At 53.4% G+C, this 20,910-nt stretch overlaps 2 protein-coding genes across 2 annotated transcripts; both read left to right on the top strand.

Annotated features, from left to right (window-relative positions):
* Nucleotides 1-1,588: 1,588 nt before the first annotated feature.
* LOC112900903 (auxin-induced protein X10A-like) lies at nucleotides 1,589-2,020 on the top strand. The gene has a single exon (XM_025969678.1). The coding sequence runs from the start codon at nucleotides 1,589-1,591 to the stop codon at nucleotides 2,018-2,020; it is 432 nt and encodes a 143-aa protein (XP_025825463.1).
* Nucleotides 2,021-4,779: 2,759 nt separating this feature from the next.
* On the top strand, nucleotides 4,780-5,625 carry LOC112901586 (auxin-induced protein X10A-like). The gene has a single exon (XM_025970527.1). The coding sequence runs from the start codon at nucleotides 4,780-4,782 to the stop codon at nucleotides 5,227-5,229; it is 450 nt and encodes a 149-aa protein (XP_025826312.1). The 3' UTR covers nucleotides 5,230-5,625.
* The last annotated feature ends 15,285 nt before the right edge of the window (nucleotides 5,626-20,910 follow it).

The following is a 20,910-nucleotide window of genomic DNA, read 5'->3' as shown; positions in this document are numbered from 1 at the left end:
AGGGACAGATCAGGCTGCACTACGTTTGCAAACACCCGTGGTGCCACATCATATCCTTAAGATGAAGAAAAAACTTAGTACTGCTGGGAGCCGACACTTTGTGTATATCCTCGTGGAACTGGAAACGCGTGTTGCATGCGTGGGGTTTTGCTTCCATCGATCACGCATTGCAGGTTGGAATGGCAGCATGGAGATATCCACCGATCGGGGTGGCGTCCCTGGCCGGCACAGCATTTGGGAAGGCTTGCTTATGGCGTGCCAACCGAGAGGGGCTCGGCTGAAGATGCGCCACGTTATGGTGGAAATTCAGAGATCCACTTTGATGGACATCATGAAAAATCCACCTTGGAGATGGACCCAGATTAACACTACTACTTATTTTGAGTATTCAAAGTTATTTTGGAATTAGTTTTAAATTCCAATGGTGCTTACAAATACGTAGATATTTACTGTAGAATCTGATGTGCAAGAAAAATCTGTATCAGCTTGAAATCTTTTATACTGAATGAGAATAGCAATAAGTCTGATCTAGCGAGACATGGTCCTCCTCTACCGATGGCAGAGTCAAGGGCTTCTGGGAAGCTAGACGAAGTAGTAGACCGTGCAGTCCCATCCATGCCTTCGAGTTGGCATGCCTGGACATACATGGCACTCATCTGTTCAGCGCAAGCATACACAGCTCCTTTTCTTTCACTGTTACGGAGAATGCCTTGTCGTCTACAGACAACACAGGCAATATCAGATATTCAGAGCAGCACTGGGGAGTGGGGATCTTCAACCATATTGAGTGGGAACTACTGTGACTAATCTCGCCTCACCCGCTTGACTGCTGTGGTCCCGCTAGTGTGTGCCCGGCTGCCCACCAGTGCCGCAGTTCTCAGTAACCGGCAGTCCGCTGGCATTATGATTTCAGCACCGTTCAGGCATCCCAAAACAGTAGGAATCAGACCAGAAATCTTCAGGCAAAACACAGGCGCTGCTATGGAGACGCTGTCAAGTATGTTTCTGGCAAGCCAGAAATCTTCACTAGAGAGAGATTCAATTATTCAAACAAAAGAAAGGAGCATGTGTAACCTGTGAAGAAGAAAATGTAACATCTTATTTTGAAAAAAGAAAATGTGAAATCAACAGTCACAGGCTTCACTTTCACCCATCAATACTGCTAGGCAACTAGGAATCCAGGGCCGAGCAGCAGCACCCAGAAAACGGCAGAAACCGCTTACCAGTTACCTCCGGGCCCGCAGCACAGCACAGTGCACAGCGACGCCGGCCTTAGCAGGGAAGCAGAAGCACGGCGCGCGGTGTCCCGGTCCGGTGCACGCACGCCATGGCACAGCTCCGCACACAAAAAACGACGCGCCAGCGACTCCATCCCCCTGCGATTTCCGCCAACCCCAGTGCCCGATGCCCGGGGCCGCGGCTATATATTGCCCACCCCGTCCCCGCCTAGCTCCGCACCCACACACAAACAACTCGAACTCGATCGCAAGCGAGCGATCGAAGCGCCATTTCTCGAGAGCAAACCGCTGCTCGCTCGCCCGTTCCATCCCCATCGCGGCTCCTTCGATCCGATTCGGGCGCCTCAACCATGTGCAAGGTCGCGATCACGATCCCGTCGCTCGTCTGCCTGCGCCGCGCCGTGCGGCGGTGGCGGTCCCGCGCCGCCACCGCCTCCTCGCGCTCCGGCAAGGGGGCGGGCGCCGCCGCGGTGCCGGCGGGGCACGTGGCGGTGCGCGTGGAGGGCAGCGGCGACGGGTGCGGCGCGAGGCGGTTCGTGGTGCGGCTGGCGCACCTCAGCCACCCGGCGTTCCGGGACCTGCTGCGCCAGGCGGAGGAGGAGTACGGCTTCCCGGCCGCGCCCGGCCCCATCGCTCTCCCCTGCGACGAGGACCACTTCCTCGACGTCCTCCGCCGCGTGTCCTCGTCCTCCTCCTCCTGCTGCGGGCCGGCCCTGCGCCGCGGGCGCGGCGACTCGCGGCCGCTGCTGCAGGGGATGGCCGTGGAGAAGCTCGTGTGCTGATGATCGAGCGATCCGTCATCGCCCTGCCGGCTGAATCGAGACTAAGTACATAGGCTATTGGCCTGCTCCATCCGTCCATTGGTGAGAGATGGCCACCTGCTGATTCATTCGTCTGCCTGCGAGGCTGCAAGAGCGAGCACGCATGCAGCTCGCCGGCAGCGGCCGCCAGCGCAAGGGGAAAAAGCGAAAGCGGCTGGCGCGGCCGGGAAGGCCGTGCGCGCGCGCGCAAGGGAACAGGCGGCAAGCGCCGGGGAACATCCGAGGAAAGGTCGTCATCCCGTGCTCTGCGAACCTAAAGGCGGCGCCCCAACGGCGACGGCCGCGGGGACAACTGGGGAAGACGCGGACATTGTTAACAACAGCTGTATATGGATTTAGCTAGAATTGTACTAGAAATTTATGGATCCTGATAATTATGGGGGCATCTGTTCTCTGTAAGAACTCGGTGGATTCTACAACTCAGCTCTATGTGCCAGAATAAAGAAAGAACTTGTTCCCTGATACAACTGTTTTGTCGTGACCATGCTCATGCATGTGTTCGTGATGAATTACTGGTGTGGCACCTGTCATCGTCAATGGATCATGGATGTGATTAACCATTAAATTAAGTTACATTAGTTACAGTACTACTACTACTACGACGACGAATAAAATAGAGAAAGACTGAAGTCGTACAATGTTATTATAAAATATATATGATGTATAATATATATTTTTTATGCTAATCAATATATTTATATAGCTTGCCGTAACAACGCACGGGCATATTTGCTAGTTAGGCTAAAGATCATAAATATTTGAGAAAGTCATAATAACAAATAATATCATCTGAAAAGGCACTTGAGAAATCATGAAAATTACGGTGATAGCTTAGGATATAAAGGCTGCAGTAAAAGCTGCAAACTTTCAAATGAAATGGTGATGCACATGAATATTTCTCAGCATACGGGTGAGCTGGAGGAAGGAAAGATGGATTGGGTCCGTGACTAGGATGGCCGGCACAGTGGGACAGATGGTTTGTATAGTACAGAAGTGTTTTCAATGTGTATTTCATTTATACATACAAAAAAAATAAACAAGGTACTGGATTTAAAACTTTGGTCCAAAATGTCAAAGGATTGGTTAAGTGTCAATTCCTTCTATTATTCAAAAATATTTTTGAGACTTGTGGTTTAGACCTTGGGTGATTGGTTCCCGCGTTTAACTCTGCATTTGACAGTCATGTTAGTTCAGAAACTACTACCAGACCCCTGCTGTCCTGGACGGCTTCGCCTTGGCTAGCCTATCGAGCCTGAGATGACTATGCTTGTATCTAGCAGCACTAGGCCAGTAGCTCATGTGGCCGGCCGACAAATCTCCAGTGATGTCTCACAGATGTAGTATCAGCTATGAGCTATCGTGAAGCGGTGAAGCCACAACACACACACGACCTGCACGCCACTGCCATTCTAAAATCCACATGGTCCAGGTACTGCCCCAAAAACTCATAGCATCAGATGCACGCAGGTGAAACAGAACAAACGGCATGTGGGGGCAGGTTCTGAACCTCCAGCTCCAGGCCGTAGCAACAAAAAAAAAGAGAGGCAACACTTAGCCCGGCCGGCCTTCACGGCTTCAACGACGGCCAGGCGCACCTGCCGATTCGCCGCACGCGTGGAGACGATCTAGCCATCGCCACGTCGCGGTACAGCCAGGAGGAGCGAGATCGTCAGCGCGGCCAGGGCGATTCCGGCCACCTACACTGCACAGTCTCTGCAGCACTCTGTCCTCTGGGTTCCTAGTCCCGGCTAAATATTTCGCTGGACCGCCGCGGCCTGCAGCATCTCCGCTCGTGCACGACGCCGGCGACGACTTGCTGCCAGCCGGAGTAGCCGTGGGCCGTGGCGCGGCGAAGCTCGCATGGCGATCGATATGGCGCGAGTCCCGACGGCATGCAATTGAGGTCGTAGATGACAAGCTGGCTGTCAGGCTGCTGCGATAGCATTGTTTCCAATCCAACTTGGGAACTCCGGGAGAGTGGGCGATCATGCCTGCGCCCCCCGGAAACCGCGAGCGCTGAACGACCTGGCTCACGCTGGTTTCTTGCAATCTGCTGGCTCCGGGTCGATGGCGAAAGGCGGCAGTACATTACATGTATAGTTCGAGCTCTTTAACCACAGCATGTGTTGATGATGTTGATGGCGTGGCCCCAACGGTCTCAGTCTCTCAGATGTGACAGCCGCCGTAGGCTTCAACTCCAGCTACGAAGGATCACATGCACCTGAGCCGGCTAGTCGGCATCACCTGGCCTGGCGCTTTGAAGCAACAGCATATGCACGGAACCCATGATGCATGCCTGGATTCGCATTCTATCATGCGTTGCCACGAGACCCAACTTCATCGTGACGGAGATCGCCTGGATTTGGGAGCGCTCTTGGCGTTCGGTGCACTACAGGGGACAGGCGCGCAGGACTCATGGCCGGTTGGAGCAGAGATCGAAGGCCCCTCGGCTGGAGACGCACCACGTATGCTGACGGTGTTCCGGGATCCGGTGCACGCACGGCACGACTGCACACACCCAGAACTACGCACCCGATGCCATCCCTGCAATTTCCGCCAACTCCAGTGGCCGATGCCCAGCTCGAGCTCTATATATTGCCACCCCATCCCCGCCCAACTCCACAACCCAACCCGGTTGCATTGCAAGCAAGTCTCAAGGCCACAGGCCACAGCAAAGCAGCAAAACCACTGGTCGAACACGCGCACGCAGTCAAGCAACCATGTGCAGGGTCGCGATCACCATCCCGTCGCTCGTCTGCCTGCGCCGCGCCGTGCGGCGGTGGCGGTCCCGCACTGCCGCAGCGCGGGCCGCCTCCCCGCGCTCCGGAAAGAATGGAGACGCCACGGTGCCGGCGGGGCACGTGGCGGTGTGCGTCGGGGGCACCGGCAGCGGCGAAGGCTCGACGGGGCCGAGGCGGTTCGTGGTGCGGCTGGCGCACCTCACCCACCCGGCGTTCCTGGAGCTGCTCCAGCAAGCGGAGGAGGAGTACGGCTTCCCGGCCGCGTCCGGCCCCATCGCGCTCCCCTGCGACGAGGACCACTTCCTCGACGTCCTCCACCGCGTGTCCTCGGCCTCCTCGTGCTGCTGCGGCCCGGCCGTCACGCGGCGCGGGCGCGGCGACGCGCGGCCGCTGCTGCAGGGGATGGCCGTCGAGAAGCTCGTCTGGTGATGCACCGTCCAACGGCGAGCTGGCGATTCGTTTGAATCGTGCAAGACTGCGAGCACACGTGGAAACAAGCCGGCAGCGGCAGCTAGCGCGCGGGAGAAAGGCGAAAGCGACTCGCCCGGCTGGCGCTGCCGGGAAGACCGTGCTAGCGGTGGGGCATCGGAGTAGAGGGGGCGTCCTCTCCTCCCGTGCTCTGCGTAAAGGCGATGGCCGTGAGGGCAAATGGGGAAGGCACGGACATTGTAATTTGTAAACAACAGCAGTTCTTGTATGGATTGTTTAGGAGCAAGTAGATGAGTAGGAATTGGTTGAAGGGGGTAATTTTTTTGGTATTCTTCTCTCTGTGATAACTCTGTCGATTGGGAGTTAAAAAAAACACCGATCGATTGCGCAACTCTTTGCCGGGAATAAACAAAAAATTGTTTCTTTAAGAACCATGCTGGCATCGCTTGTTGTCGTGCATGTATTGCTGATACTGATGTGCCAAACCCGTCCTTAATGGATCATGTATGTGATTATTACCATAGAACTATCACCTCTAATTGTTTCCTCTAGCAGCTGCATCTGTCGCGATTTACATGCTCAATTACCACCGCATAGTTCCTTCTGCAGTGGCAGTGGCAAACATAATTGGCGATTAATATCAGATATACTATTGACATATTCAGAAAGAAAATTCCAGTTCATCAAGTATTGAGGTTTTCGAAACGAAGCACGAGAGACAAAGGTCGACCTTTTTGAGGTCTTGGAGTGTGCTCAGAAAGGGGAAGACGATTTCTACAGTAGACAAGTGTTTCCAATGCGTTTTTCGTCTATACAGGGGCAGAATACGAGGCCAGATCATCCTAGCTTGGAGACTGGTGTTTCCAATGTCCAGAGACCAGAATGTCAAAACGTTAGTTCATAATCATATACTAGAGCACAAGCCTGCTGTTCTGGGATCAAATTCTAAGCCTGACGTGGCTACAAGTATGATCAAGCTAAACCAATCCAACCTCGACCTGACATGACTGGGCAGCAGATCCTGACGTGCTCATATCTTGCAGCAGAGCATGTCCCAGACAAAATCTCGAGCAATGTCTGACAAATGTAGCGAAGCCATTGGACTAGTAAAATCCATATGGTTGCCATGCCAGGTTCTGTCTCCAACATTCACGCCATCAGACAGAACATACAGAGCATGTGCGCCAAGCTCTGAAGTTCTGAATCCTATCAAGGCAACACTTGGCGTTCCTGCTGGCATTCAAACTCAAACATGGACGTTCAAACGCACCGTATCTTTTCGCCGATTCGCCGCACGAGCGGGGCCGATCCGCCCGTCGCCACGTAGCGATGCAGCCAACCATGGAGCAGCGAGATCGTCAGCGGGGCCCGGCCAGGGGCGCGCTCCGGCGAGCGGATTCCGGCCAGTTACACTGCACTCCTTAAGGTCACGCATGGGTTCGTTATCGCGGCGGTTACCCTGTCCAGCCACTAAAAATTCCCCGCGGAATCCGCCGCTCGCCGCGGCATCTCCGCTCGTGCGAGGGGGCGTTCGCCCCGCGCGACCGGCGGCCGGGTGGTACGTGTCCGCGCGGCGGGGCGCCGAACATGCGAGCGCCCCCCGAATCTTTGTGAGGGAGGGGGAGGAGGGAGCGAGCGATGACGATGATGATGGCCCGTGGATTGAGCGGGCTGTTCCAACCGAATTCGCGTGCCCTTTTGGTTGCGGGATCACATCATCTGGCTGCCCCCGCTCGGCGAGTATTTTAGCATGGGGGTCTTATTTTTTTTAGGGGAAATATAATATGTCCTCGAGCTCACTCATGCACAATAAAGCCAGAAACATGGATGCGTGGCAGGATGCATGCATCTGTCCGGCCTTCTGGTGCTTCGTTGTACTAATTGTGACTGCCAAGTAGTACTCCACTAGCTAACTTGATTTGCTTGGAGTCTAACAACGCTCTTTTTTTTTAAAAAAAAAAGATACAATAAGAGGAGCCCTAAGCTTCTGCTCGCTTACTTGCTACTATTTTCAAAGGGAACTGTATCTGTTTCCATCCAACTAAGCTGAAGGAGAAATGTTTATGGCTAGGAGGCATGTTTTCTATGATGTAAATGGTTTGAAAATGGCTAGAGGTCAAGAGAATCTAGTGTAGAATATGGCCATGCAGACTCAGCAGCCACATGCTCCCCTCCCACACCACCACATGTGTTACCATTTGGGCGATCATTGCAAGCTCCAGGGCATCTACACCACTATAAAAAGAAAAAAAAAAGCAGCGATGACCTCTCAATTAAGTGTGTCCTTAGCATGGGCGGATGACACGTAGAGCATCTAGGAGAGGCACAGAACAAAGCTTGATTTGGTGCAATATGATTGGCAAATTAGCCCTCTTGTTTGGACATATAAATCTCCTCCCTGTGTTTCCTTCCCACCTTTTCTAGTGGAAGATCGGGAGAGAGAATATCTGTTGGGTGAAGCATTACGGGATGCGCAAAGACTAAAGGGATAAATATAGCATTAGGTTAGGTCTGGTTAATCATTTTGAGCAATCATTTATCGTCAACACAAGGTGCATGCTAGTTAAAGACATGACTCATTTTAAATGTGCACCTCTCGGTAAGTATCTATAAATTAAGATAAAGGAGACTAGTCAGGAGGAGTGTTAGCTTGTTTGTACCAAGAAAGAGTTGAATTTGGTGTCGCTTCAACTAATTCTTTTTCGGAGGGAATCGACCCCATTCTGAACCATTTACTATTTTTACTTGCCAACCTGAACAAGCGAGCATTGGCACAACATAACATACCATTCTTTCTAGATATATCTAATAAAATTACCTAAAAGTGTTTCTCATGGAAATTAAATATACTAGTTTCATTTTTTTATGTGACAAACATGATCTTTTTCTTTTCCAATAATGGCCGGTGTTTTTGGAGCTTTACCATACACATCATAAAACAAGGTCAATTTGTTGACAACAAGAGTGGAGTTTATGGAAATAGAATAAAATTGTAACTGCCAATAACCGGAAGAAGAATTAGCATTGAAACTAATATCATTATATTCAAACATTTTTTTTAACACAGGGGAAAGAAAGAACCTCGTGGTAGTTACCTTGGGAACAGGACAAAGAAGTTCATTAGCAACGAGACATATCCGGATGTTTGCACACGAGCAGGAGCTCGTACGTGTTAGCCGTTTGGATATTGTGGAGTAAGCAAGCAACAACCCCTAATGGGATACAGCACGAATGCATCTAGACAAAATGACACTCTGTCTGATCAGCTAAAGCAATAAGAACCCTAGCTCCTTTCAGATTAGACGTTTACAAATTCGAGTACTATAACGAAATCAGTGTACGGTGCACTTAATCTGACGAGTGTACTGGTGTTTCATATTTGTTTCCGTTCTATCAGCTTTTCCCAGCTTCGCTGGCAGAACAAAACAGAAACGATGCAAAAGGCCTCAGCGTCGGCTGCTTTCGTTGCACGCTCACCCGATTCTTTCTTTTTTGGAGCTGTCTGACAAGTCCTTAGATAATGTTAACATAAAAGGTTGGAAGCATGTACTGATGATGCCGTAAACCACGTACGCTAATCCATTCACTGAATTAAATTACACCATTTCGTTTGTTTTGGTCTGCAGAGGCAATCTTCGCCGAAGGCTCGGTTGCGATGGAAGAGAGAAAAATGTAGGAGCAGATAGAGCTCCTGCAGTGCTGAAGCTGACAATGCAAGTATCCCGATCCGTATGGAGGGGAGTACTGTCTGCCTTGTTGTACATACGTTTGAAATTTTGATTCTTTCTGTTTTGGCGTTCTGCGAGAGGTGTCATTTTCAGAGGAGAAACAAAGCTTAGAACATGCTGGCAAATAAAAATTTTCAGAACGGTATCCTAATGTTACGAGGATTCCCCGTTACTATGGCTCTGTCTGTTCCCCTGAAATTAAATTTTGAGACTGAAAGTAGACAAAAATTAGCAGATAAAGCTCCAGCAGAGCTCAAACTGATAAGTATGCATGGCAGCTGATCCTTATGCAGGTGGTACTGTCTGCTTTGTTGTACAAAAGTCTGAAAAAATTGATTCCTTATGTTTTGGCCTTCTACGATATGTTCCATGTTAGAGGCAAAACAAGCCTAGTGGTTAGCAATTAAACATTTCAGCATGGAACAGTGACTCCTCTACTTGTTTCCCTGAAAATTGAGAACCGGCGAGGGAGACCAAACAGCAGGGATGTTAATGGTGAAAGCTGAAGCTCTTATGATCCCCTAAACCGTGGTCCTTGGTCTGTTGGCCGTTCCGTGCCTGCGCACACGACCGTGCATGATTACTTGGTTGACGACACTTAGCACAGGCATTAAAAACAATCAAGAGAAGTTAGGGTGTGTGAGGCAGTTGGTTAGGGCGCAAAGGCGAAGGAGAGGATAGGAAAGTAAGCCGTCGTCATCATCGCCGTCGTTCTCGACGGCGGCAACAACCGGTGTAGACAGCGGCCGAGGGCTAAACAACTGGGAAAGAAGAGAGCCATTCAGTTGGTTCAGTTAGTTTCAGCTTTTGTTGATACTTCTTCAGAAAAAAAACTTGCTGTCCAGCCTGAAAAGGCAAATGCTGATGGCATTTTTTAGAGCCCCTTCTCAAACTTTCACCGACCCGGATGCATGGGCGACGATCATGTATGTAGGTTTGGGGCTTTGCGGTGGTTAGTTACTACTAATCCCACTTAGTTTTCTGACCTCTGAATTGATTATGCAGAGTCGCGGGAGCAATCTGTGGGTGCTAAACTGCTAAAGGACACTGTTCGTGTCCTTCCGGCTACGACTTCTGCCTTAGCTTGCCTCGGTGGTTACGCGCCCTAAACTCAGGCTTGGACTCTTACACCAACTAACCTGGCGTTCACATTACACCAACGATGCCTTCTGACTTGTGGGGTTATAAAATTCCCTGTAGGCGAAACTTAGCACTAATTCAGTGCTCCTGTTTAAGTGACATTTACCCCCAAAAGGGGAGAGAATCCTTATCTGCACTGCTAGCCAGCACACAGCTCAGAGAACTAAAAATCAATTCCGAATTCAACCATTTTTCTTTCATGGATCATGATGCTCTTATGCACCGACAAGTCTCTGTACTGAAGGCGGCAGGCATGCATAAATCACTTTAATTTTTCTGTTTGGCTATGTAAAGAATGTCAGCCGATCGAAGAGGTGCGGCGAAAATGTTATGGTTGCACGTTTGGAAATTGGGAACTGAGTGCCGCCGGAGGCAGCGCATAGCCATGTGGCTGAGAAGCGTGACACTGACGTGTTAGTAGAACTGAATTCAGTCCAGGCGCTGCTGCGCTACGTCTGAAGAACGGAAGTCCTTTATCTGAAGATTCTGAACTGTGAATCATGATTCTAGAGTGCAGATAGATAGAAATTCGAATACGATCTACTGGGCCTTTGTTTTTTTGGTCTTTCACGAATCACGATCTTCTCATGCACCGACAGGTACGTACGTCTCATGAAATTCAAATGAAGTAGTTCATCAATTTAAACACAGGGGCATCCACTAAAACGTTTATTGCAGCAGGCAGTAGATCCTTTATTTGCAGCAAGCATTTGATACAGTTGTACCAAACAATGTCAGCGCCGAGCCGTAGTCAAATATTGCTGCGCTCGCACGCTGGCAGCTCCTCAGCTGACTGCCGCCGGCGCCGGCACCGCCGCATAGGCATAGGCATGTGCCCGGCCGCATGCCCCGACGTCGACGTCTACGACGAGCTGCTCGCACGGACTCTGAGGAGAGGCGGCCGGAAACGACCGCTCCACTGTGCTCCGTCCCTCGATCGCCACCATTCTCTTCTCCAATCGGTGCGCTTCGGCTTGGTCGTCCACGCCAACTACTATTCGCTATTCTCCTCCTCCCTCTGCACTGAATCAGAGGAGATCGTGGCTGTCGCAGCAGCAGACGCGCCGCAACTTGCGAGGGCGCTAGCTGTCCGTGACACCGCACCGCCGGCGTGCGTCCCTTCGCTTTCGTTGGCCGACGACGCAGCGCACGCGCACGCGACGTACCGCAAGGACCGCAGCTAACGCGTAGAGAGCGTACCAACTTGTAGTAGCTAGAGAGCGAGTTGTTTATCCTTATTCCCGGAATCCGTGGCGAAAATGTACTGGTAGCACGGCGGTGCGGCGAGGCACCGCCGGCGTCGAGAGGCACGGGCGAGCGAGCTTGATCTTGATCGATCACGCGTCAAATCCATGGCGGCCGATCGACCGGGACAGGGGAGATGCTGCATCCTGATCGATGTCCACTCGTGCGCGCGCGCGCGCACGGCAACGTGCCAAGATGCAGTGTCAATGGACGGTACGTGGTTGCTGGTGGTATTCTCTGCCTTCTGGTGGGTCGACAGAGAGCATGGCGGCATTGGAGGCTTGGAGCAGAGAAAGGTGAAGCTAGCATTTTCCTCTGCTGGTGATGAAGAAGGCAATGATCCGTGCGTGAGATCGAGGGGCGTACGATCGTGTACGACGAGAAAGCAACCGTGAATTGGCTCGTAGTATGATGGAATATCAATCCGATCCCGATCAACGTCCGATCCACAAACCTGTTGTTTTCCTCTTTTGGTGCCACAAGGGGAGACGCTGGAGGTCGAGGGTTTGTTTGTAGCAACGTCCGGTCGTGATGGGAGCTGATGCCGACCTCGCAACCTTGACAAAAGGAGAACTCCAGCCAGCCGGTGACGAACAACCACGGTTCGTTCATCGTTCTTGGTCAGTACCAGATTCCTGATCTAGTTAGTACATAGTACTCCATATTAGCGTCGCGTCGACGACCTGTGTGATCTCCCGGTGGTAATGCGAGACGTGGACTTGGCAACCAGATCAAAATGCTCCTGTGCAAACCATCGTGGATGGAAGACACCTGGATATCCTACGGCACACAGAAACAGCTCAGCGCCTCTGCGTACTTCGTCCATCGTGGCTTGCATTCCGGCTCCTTACACTGTATGCACACATGCATGCACCGGTACACTGTAGCCAGATAGGCACAGTGCCTGAAAGCTGGACCGGTGCACAAACCGAGCGAGGAACGCGCACGCCACGGCGCCCACGTCGTGCACGCGCATGTGGTGGCACACCGCGACGCAATGTGGCGCACGGCAAGGTCGAGTGGGCCGCGCTTGCGCGGTGAACGTACCGCGGACAGTCTCACCGTGGCCCGGCCGAGATGCGGCGGAGATCTGCCGTATCGCTCGCCCCGCCGCCTGCGCATTAATTAATTTAGGGCCCGGCGCGGATAGAATACGGCAGCCGGAGCCGGAGGCGGGCGGCGGCACATGGGTGGTCCGGTGGAGGCCGCTCGCCTGTCGCGCGGGCCTTGCCGCCGTGCCTCCTGCCTGCCCAGAGAAGCACGAGCAGGCAGGGCCGCGCGGGCGGGCATATTCCTGTTCCAAACCGCCCGCGGCGCTTGGCCCGGAGCGCCAGCGGCGACGGCTCAACGGCGCCACGTACACGCCCCCCGTCCCGTCCCGTCCCGTCCCGTCGCCGCGGCGGCACGTGCGCGGCGCCGCGGCCGCGGGTCCTGCTCTGTGCTCTGCTCGCCCGCCCTGTCGCGCTCCACCGCACTTGGCCCCTGATTCGTATCGATGTTTTGTACGCACCCCCCCGCCGAGCGAATCCTGGAGTCCGCGGACGGTCGGCGCGGTTCTCGCGGCCGTTTGACCGGCGGTGCTCGCCCGGCTCCGCCATTGGTTGCCCCGGAGCTCTGGTCAGCGATCCGTCGTCCGGTCCACGCCGCGAGCTGTGCTCCGATTCTGCTCCGGTGCTCGCTAATTTCGCATCGTCCTCGTCGTTCAGAAGAGGAGCTTGTAGCGTCGTTCTGCGTGCCGAAGCGGCGAACAGGTCGCGTTTTGGATGGATTGTGTGGCGGCACGTGCAGCAGTAGCCGCTGCTTTTGCGACTCTGTTTTCCTTCGCTTAGGCTGAAGGAGAAGGGCTAGGGGAGGCAAATGGGGGACTGTAGTTGCTTCGTTTGGAAGCATCAGGCATGTGTGTGCAAGGACAGACAGTTAACTGGTATCATGGCATTGACAGCAGATGCATGAACCAGTAACAGTACTGCACTGTATCCCCTCCCGGCGGATCAACGGTCTGCCGCGACTTCGCCATTTTCAAAAGTTACGCGGTATTAGGAAAGATCGGCCGATTGGACCGAGTGTTCGGAGGGCAAGAACATGATGCCTCAATGTTGCAAGGACCCCTCAGTCCACCCCTCCACCTCCATCTCTGCCTTGGCAGAACGCTGCCTCAGACAAGGGTGCCATACCAACCATACGGCCAATTACCGGAACGAGATGCTTTGGTTTTGACCGAGACGGATGGAATGCTACCTTTCGGCAAAATTTACTCCATGAGATAGTACCTAACAGAGGCCAGGACTGACATGCAATAGCAGAGTCTGGAAGGGGCTGGGGTGTGAGACTGCCCAGCACCAGCAGCAGCAGGCGTGCGCGGAGATCGTCATGGTGACCCTTGAAAGCTACGGACTCCGGCAAGGATTCGCGCGGCGCGGGCGCGCAAAATCCGACGAGAAATCGCCCAAGATCAGACAGACCAAATTCGGGCACATGCGCAGCCGGGCGGACTGCCCGCCCTGCTGCGGACAGCGCCCGGTCACATGCACGAGCAGACCACTTCGATCGACCGCCACCTGATCGTGAGCGATCGATCTGAATTCTGATGGATCCAGCCGCAGGGACAGGGAGCCACCACGCCTGCCCTGGCCGCCTCATCTCATCTCATCACAGCTTGCCAGGCCAAGCCAAAGGATGCCATTGCCATCTCTCTTTCTCCCATCCCAGGCCTCCACACCGCCGATGACGCGACGTGACCATGTCATCATGCGATGCTAGTGCCACTGTTGCAAACAGCGACTCATGAAGTCATGATGCATGGAGCCATGGAGCAAGCGTGGTTTTTTTTCTCATCGCATCGCCGCCCCCCCCCCCCCCCCCCCCCCCCCGCCATCTCTCTTGGACAGGAAGAACAGCGAGTGTCGTCTGGTTTTGTGGTGGCCATTAGAGCGAGCTATGCAGCAGCACACGTTTTGCAAGGCGCCAAAACTGGTTGGACAGTGTGACGAGCCACGCTGTGGTATCCCTGTTTGAGAAAGATCACGAGCAGTGCGGTGTATCTGCACGATTTGTTTTTGCGTAGCGGGCGAGCAGCAGCATTTCAATCCCAGTGTCTGTCTAGTATTAGTGTATTGCGCATTTATTAGAAGATATGTAGTACAGTAGCCAGATAGATAGATTATTGGCCGCCGATCCCAAATGGCTCGTGACTAAAATTTTTGATAAAATAAACTGTGATGGCATTGTCGTAATTAATTTAGAAGAAATGAATTAGGATGGTATGCCATCGTAATTATTTAGTTGATCCATAAAATACTATTAGGTACCTGGCATGCCATCTTTAATTATTTAGTTGATCCATAAATCACCATTGGATATTCGCTTGCATCCCTACTCATAACATACACGCGGAAAAAAAGGAACTGTTGGTACATGGGTACCTTCTATTAGGGTGACCAGACCCTTGGCGTCTCGCTATCCGTAATCTCCCCCCTGCCTTCTGGGGGACGTGGCGTACGGTCCGGGCCTGACAGCTGGAGACCGTGGTCTCCGGACCCTCCCCGTGTTATTCCGGGACCGGGGCCCCCACGTCCCCAGGAAAGTTGGAGAGCTCTCGGGTAGCCCCCGCGGACCCGGTCTCCCCGGGGAGATCCGGGGCCGCCACATGTGATGGCCGGACCATCACAGGCCAGACCGCTCCGACCGGCCTCGGGGGCCCGGACCCCCTCCCCCCGGATAGGGGTCCGGCGCCGCCACGCGCCGTCCTGCGGTGGGAACGGGGCTGGCCCTGCCACGTGCCTGCGGCTGGAGGCCCTTCGCGGGTCTCCAGCCCACTTAACAGCATTTAAAGCGGTAGCTGGGCTGTGTGTGCCCAAGTCAAAAAGAACGGCCTGCCACTGACACACGGGGTAGGTAGGCTGACACCACGGTAAGCCCGCCTGTTTCGAAGACGGCGCGTCGTATCACCGTGCACAGTGCGCGGACTGTGTACAGTCCCGTCACGGCGCCGCGCGCGTGCGTGATGATGGCCTGCAACAGGTGAGCCGAGGCGTACACTGTTACAGTGCGTGCGGAGGTAACGGCGCGGCGGGTCAGCGTTGCTCCTTAGCCTGACAGGTTCTGGCCCAACAGTGGCAACACGGCTTCACTGTTGGGCAACACTGACAGCGGTCACTGTGCTTGCAAGGCGGCACACGACCATATCGAGGCTGTGGATACGCACGCTAACTTCCCAACCGAGGAGACTACAGTGAGGAGCTGGAGGTGAAGATCTCCGTATATCTCGTAGAACAGGCTCCTGTTGGCCGGGTCCACCTGTCAGGGCCCCGCACAGTGTAAGCATTCCCCCTGGACTATAAAAGGGAGAGTGCACCCGTTAGAATCCAGGCCAAGTTCCATCCAGGCTTACACAGTCAATACAACTTCCAAGTGGACGTACGGTGTTACGCTCCGGCGGCCCGAACCACTCTAAAATCCTCGCGTCCTTCCTGTGTTCATCCGCACATCGATCAAGCGCTCCTAAGTCTCCTCCAAACCCATCCTTAACTAGGATTAGGCGGGTGCATTCCGCCACCCGGCTGGAGATTTCCTCCGACAGGAACGCTTTGAGAAAAAAATTGGTGAGGATTTTGTGCACTCCATTTCTCGTTTCCACAAGGCTGCAGGCTAATGTATGCACCTGGCATTTGACGGTGGGATTAGAACAATATATAAGCATGTGCTCTTACCGTGAACTCACGAAGATATATGCCTAGAGCGCAGAGTTATACATGTAGGATCTGTCAGATCCGGGGCCACGGGGCTGTGTACATCAAGAAGTCCGTATTAGGCTAGGGGATAGTACGTGTCCTGTACCTAGTTTATGTTGTATTCTACCCGTATGCGGAGTAGGACTAGTCGATATAGAAGGAAACAACTCGAGTTGTACTTGAGTACGATTCCTAAGCTAGTATCAGGCTAGGATTCATGTAACCCTGTCCCCCCGGATATATAAGGGCGGGCAGGGACCCCCTCAAAACAGAAGATCATCAGATCAACATCAAGGCAATACAAACCATCATACAGGACGTAGGGCATTACGCATATTGTGGCCTGAACCTGTCTAAATCTTGTGTTGTCTGCACCTTCGAGTTCCTGATCTCGGCGCATCCTAACCCAAAACCTACCACCTTGGGTATACCCCTCGGTGGGCAGCCGGATAAAACCCGATAGCTGGCGCGCCAGGTAGGGGTGCGCATCAGAGATCCGCTGGAGAACTCGATGGCTCTTTTCAAGTTCCCCAGTCCCGTGCTCCCAGAGGGCACAACTTTTATTTTTGGCTCGTGGGTCTGCGTTGCCAACGGCGCAGGCGGTTTCCGTCGGCACATCGTCGACAACACCATCAAGCCAAAAGCACTCGCCTCAAGGCTCGATGACTTTGTCAATAATCTCGACGAGTTGCCGTTTTTTGATTCTGCCAGGGAAACCGAGGCAGAGTCTGTCACTACTACTCCTTTTTCTGCATTGGAAAAGGACTTGGACTCTTTGCTCCAGGCCGGGAGCTCCGACGCCACCGCATGTCGGGGGGCTGAGGATCACCTGGCCACTTGTGGGTTGATGATCACCACCACCTCCGAAGGACGAATCGTTCATTGGAGGGGGATGGATCTGTCCGATCTACTCGGACATGAAGACCGCTTGGTAGCCCATCTTGAGCCTTTGCCTTTTCAGGAGGGCAAAGCGTTGGCTACCATCATCGCGGACTCGACTGAACTAGTCGAAGCCCCCTCTGAAGAACTCGTGACCCGCCAAGTTCTGATGGCGGAGGAGGGGGATGATGATGCCCTCATCCCCATTGGCGCACTTGATGGGATATCAGAAGACGAAGACACCGCTGAAGCTGTGGACGAGAATGACGCCGAGCGCGACGCGCGACGTGCCAGGAACAGAGCTCGTGCGGTTCGTAGAAGGCGGGCCAACGAGCGCATACGTTCTGCACAGCGCGAACTCGACGCTAAATTCGCCGCGGCAGATAAACGAGGCTTCAGGACTCCTGTGGCCAACATCGCTCGGGTAACAGCACTAGTCGAGCGAAGTAACGACCCCAACGTTCGACGAGCGCTCCTCTACGCCCAACGGGCGTGGGTCCAGCTGGACCAGCAGGCTCCGGCATCACTCGTCAGGCACGAGCACGTCGGGGACAGCCGAAGCCAGGCCCCAAGTCGAACAACGGGTAATCGCCCGCGACCCCAACGCAGCAATAACAACGATGGTGTGGGTGGGAGTCAGGTCACCGGAGGGAGGCGGCAACTACCTCTAGCAAACAACCCGAGGCAACCCAACCCCCCACGCCAACAACCAGACCTTCGCCAGAAGATCAATGAGGGGCGTGACGCCCGGTCAGTCCTCGACTCGAGGCGACGGGAACGCGAGGTAGCCGAGCGGGACGATGCTGACTGCAGCGATCGTTTTCCTGCGTTCACTGCAAGATTCAACAGCTATAAGTACCCGGAGGGTTTCAAGCCGATTGGTATCACCAAGTATGATGGTAAGCAGGCCCCCCAACAATGGCTCCGCTGTTACTCCACTGCCATTGAGGTGGCTGGTGGCTCCAACACTACCAAAGTCATCTACATTCCGATGGCTTTGGAGCCTGCACCATTAACTTGGCTGGAAAGCCTCCCCAACGACTCCATCGACTCCTGGGAGAGCCTCAAGAAGGTTTTCATCGACAACTTCCAGGGGGCGATATCCTGAGCAGGAACCCGGCACGACCTCGCCCAGTGCAAGCAGGAGCGTAATGAACTCCTCCGATCCTACACCCACCATTTCTTCGATGTGCGGGCCACCATCGCCAACATCTCGGAGGAGGACATCATCGACTGCTTCTACAACGGCCTAACAGACCCAGGTATATATATCATGATTTTGGGCGTAACAGGCCGAAGACGGTTGCAGGACTACGCGACATGATGCACGACTGGTCTGAGCAAGAGGAAAAGATGCGCGAGAGGTTTCCAAGACGCACCGACCTTAACCAGAAGCGCAACAACGACAACCGGGCTGACAAAGGCCAGCGGGACTTTCCGGGTTCTTCCCGGAAACACAAGCCAGACGATCTTGTTGCGGCTGTGGATCGTCCTTCGCAGGGCAAGAAGTCGACTACGCAGGAGCAGTTTGAAAAACTTCTGCAGAAGAAATGCCCATGGTGTGTCAACTCCAAACACGCAGCGATCGACTGCTTTCAGCTCAAGCGCACCTTTGGCTATCCTGGAAACGGCAAGAAGAACAAGTTAACGGGCAAAGAGCTCGAAGACGAGGAACAGGAAGACAAATCTGAGACGCCCAAGTTCGAGGATGCCTCCAAGACCGTCAATGTCATCTTTGGCGGTGATGAAGATTTTTGCTCCAGGCAGGAACAGAAGTTGCTGCTACGGGAAATTCTATCCATTGAGCCGGCGGTACCACGACGACTCCGATGGTCGGAGGTCCCCATATCGTTTTCCCGTGCTGACCAGTGGACCAGCTTTTTTGAGCCTGGGAAGTTTCCACTGGTGCTGGATCCCGTGGTCGCAGAACTTAAGCTCACTCGGGTTCTTATCGATGGTGGGAGTGGACTTAATCTTATCTTCGCCAGTACACTGAAGAAGATGGGTCTGGACCTGACCAACAAGCTTACACTGAGCAAAGCTCCTTTTTACGGTATTGTCCCTGGCAATGCCGCGCACCCGCTTGGAACGGTCGTTCTCCTAGTCACTTTTGGGACGAGGGAGAATTACCGAACTGAGTTCATCAAGTTCGAGGTGGCCAACTTTGAATCTTCCTACCATGCTATACTGGGGAGGCTGGCGCTCGCTAAGTTCATGGCGGTGCCGCATTACGTCTATTTACTTCTCAAGATGCCAGGACGCAGTGGCGTGCTCATGCTCCGAGGCGACTTGAAGAAGTCCTATGATTGCAACCAAGAGGCCATCCAGTATGCATCGACTTCCCGCATGCCAGATGCTTCCGAAGAAGTACTCGCGGCCGCGCAGCAACTTTCTCAAGCCGAGCTGGAAATTCCGACGAAGAAGGCGAGCCAATCGGGCGTCAAGTCGACAGGCGATGTGGCTCTCAAGACGATCCAGCTCCAAGAAGGTGATTCATCCAAGACAGCCACTATCGGCGCAGGCTTGGGTGACAAATAGGAACTCGCGCTCATCAGTTTCCTGCGGGCTAACCGAGACATATTCGCATGGAAACCATCGGATATGTCAGGGGTGCCCAAGGAGCTGATCGAGCATAGTCTTAATGTATATCCTCAAGCTGTACTAAAGAAGCAACGACTTCGTCGTTTTGCCCCTGACAAACGGGAGGCTATCAAACGGGAAATAGCTAAACTCCTCGCGGCTGGATTCATTAAAGAGGTAATCCACCCAGAGTGGGTAGCTAACCCGGTTCTTGTATTAAAAAAGAATAAAGAATGGAGAATTTGTATCGATTATACCGATCTCAACAAGCATTGCCCAAAAGATCACTTTGGGCTCCTTCGCATCGATCAGGTAGTCGACTCAACCGCGGGTTGCGTACTGTTATGTTTCCTTGATTGTTACTCAGGGTACCACCAGATTGCTCTCAAGAAGGAAGACCAGATCAAGACCGCGTTCATCACCCTGTTTGGAACTTATGCATATAAAACCATGTCCTTCGGGTTGAAGAACGCAGGCGCTACCTATCAGCGTGCAATTCAGATGTGTTTCGCTGATCAGTTACACCGGAACATGGAGGCCTACGTGGACGACGTGGTCGTGAAGACCAGAAGTCCCGAGGGCCTGATCGCGGATCTGGAGGAAACTTTCGCCAGCCTAAGGAAGTACCGATGGAAGCTCAATCCGACCAAGTGCGTTTTCGGTGTTCCATCAGGCAAATTGCTCGGGTTCATAGTCAGTAACCGGGGCATTGAGGCCAACCCTGAAAAGATTACCGCCATCACCGACATGGAGGCACCTGCCACAATCAAAGATGTGCAGAAGCTTACAGGGTGCATGGCAGCTCTCAACAGATTCATCTCCCGGCTCGGGGAGAGAGGCCTACCTTTTTTCAGACTCTTAAAACGTCAAGACAAGTTTCACTGGACAGAGGAAGCCGAGCGGGCCCTGCAGGATCTCAAGCAACACCTACAGTCGCCCCCGATCCTCACAGCTCCATTGCCGGGTGAGACCCTTTTACTTTACATTGCGGCTACTACCCATGTTATTAGCAGTGCCATTGTCGTCGAACGATCCGAGGAGGGCCATGCTTTTGGCGTGCAGAGGCCCGTATACTTTGTCAGTGAGGTACTCTCGGAGTCTAAGGTGCGGTACCCGGCGGTCCAAAAGCTTCTCTATGGCATATTGATTACTTCAAGGAAATTACGTCACTACTTTGAAGAGTACCAGATCACCGTGGTCACAGACTACCCGCTGGCCGACATCCTCCACAACCAGGACGCCACGGGTCGTATTTCAAAATGGGCAGTAGAACTGGGGGCTTTGTCGATCGACTTCAAGCCACGCACTGCAATCAAGTCCCAAGCTCTAGTCGACTTCATGGCAGAGTGGAGGGAAAATCAAGTTCCAAGTCCAGTCAA

Source organism: Panicum hallii, chromosome 7 (assembly GCF_002211085.1).
Source record: "Panicum hallii strain FIL2 chromosome 7, PHallii_v3.1, whole genome shotgun sequence".
NCBI lineage: Eukaryota > Viridiplantae > Streptophyta > Magnoliopsida > Poales > Poaceae > Panicum > Panicum hallii.
This window is presented reverse-complemented; position numbering and strand designations above follow the sequence as displayed.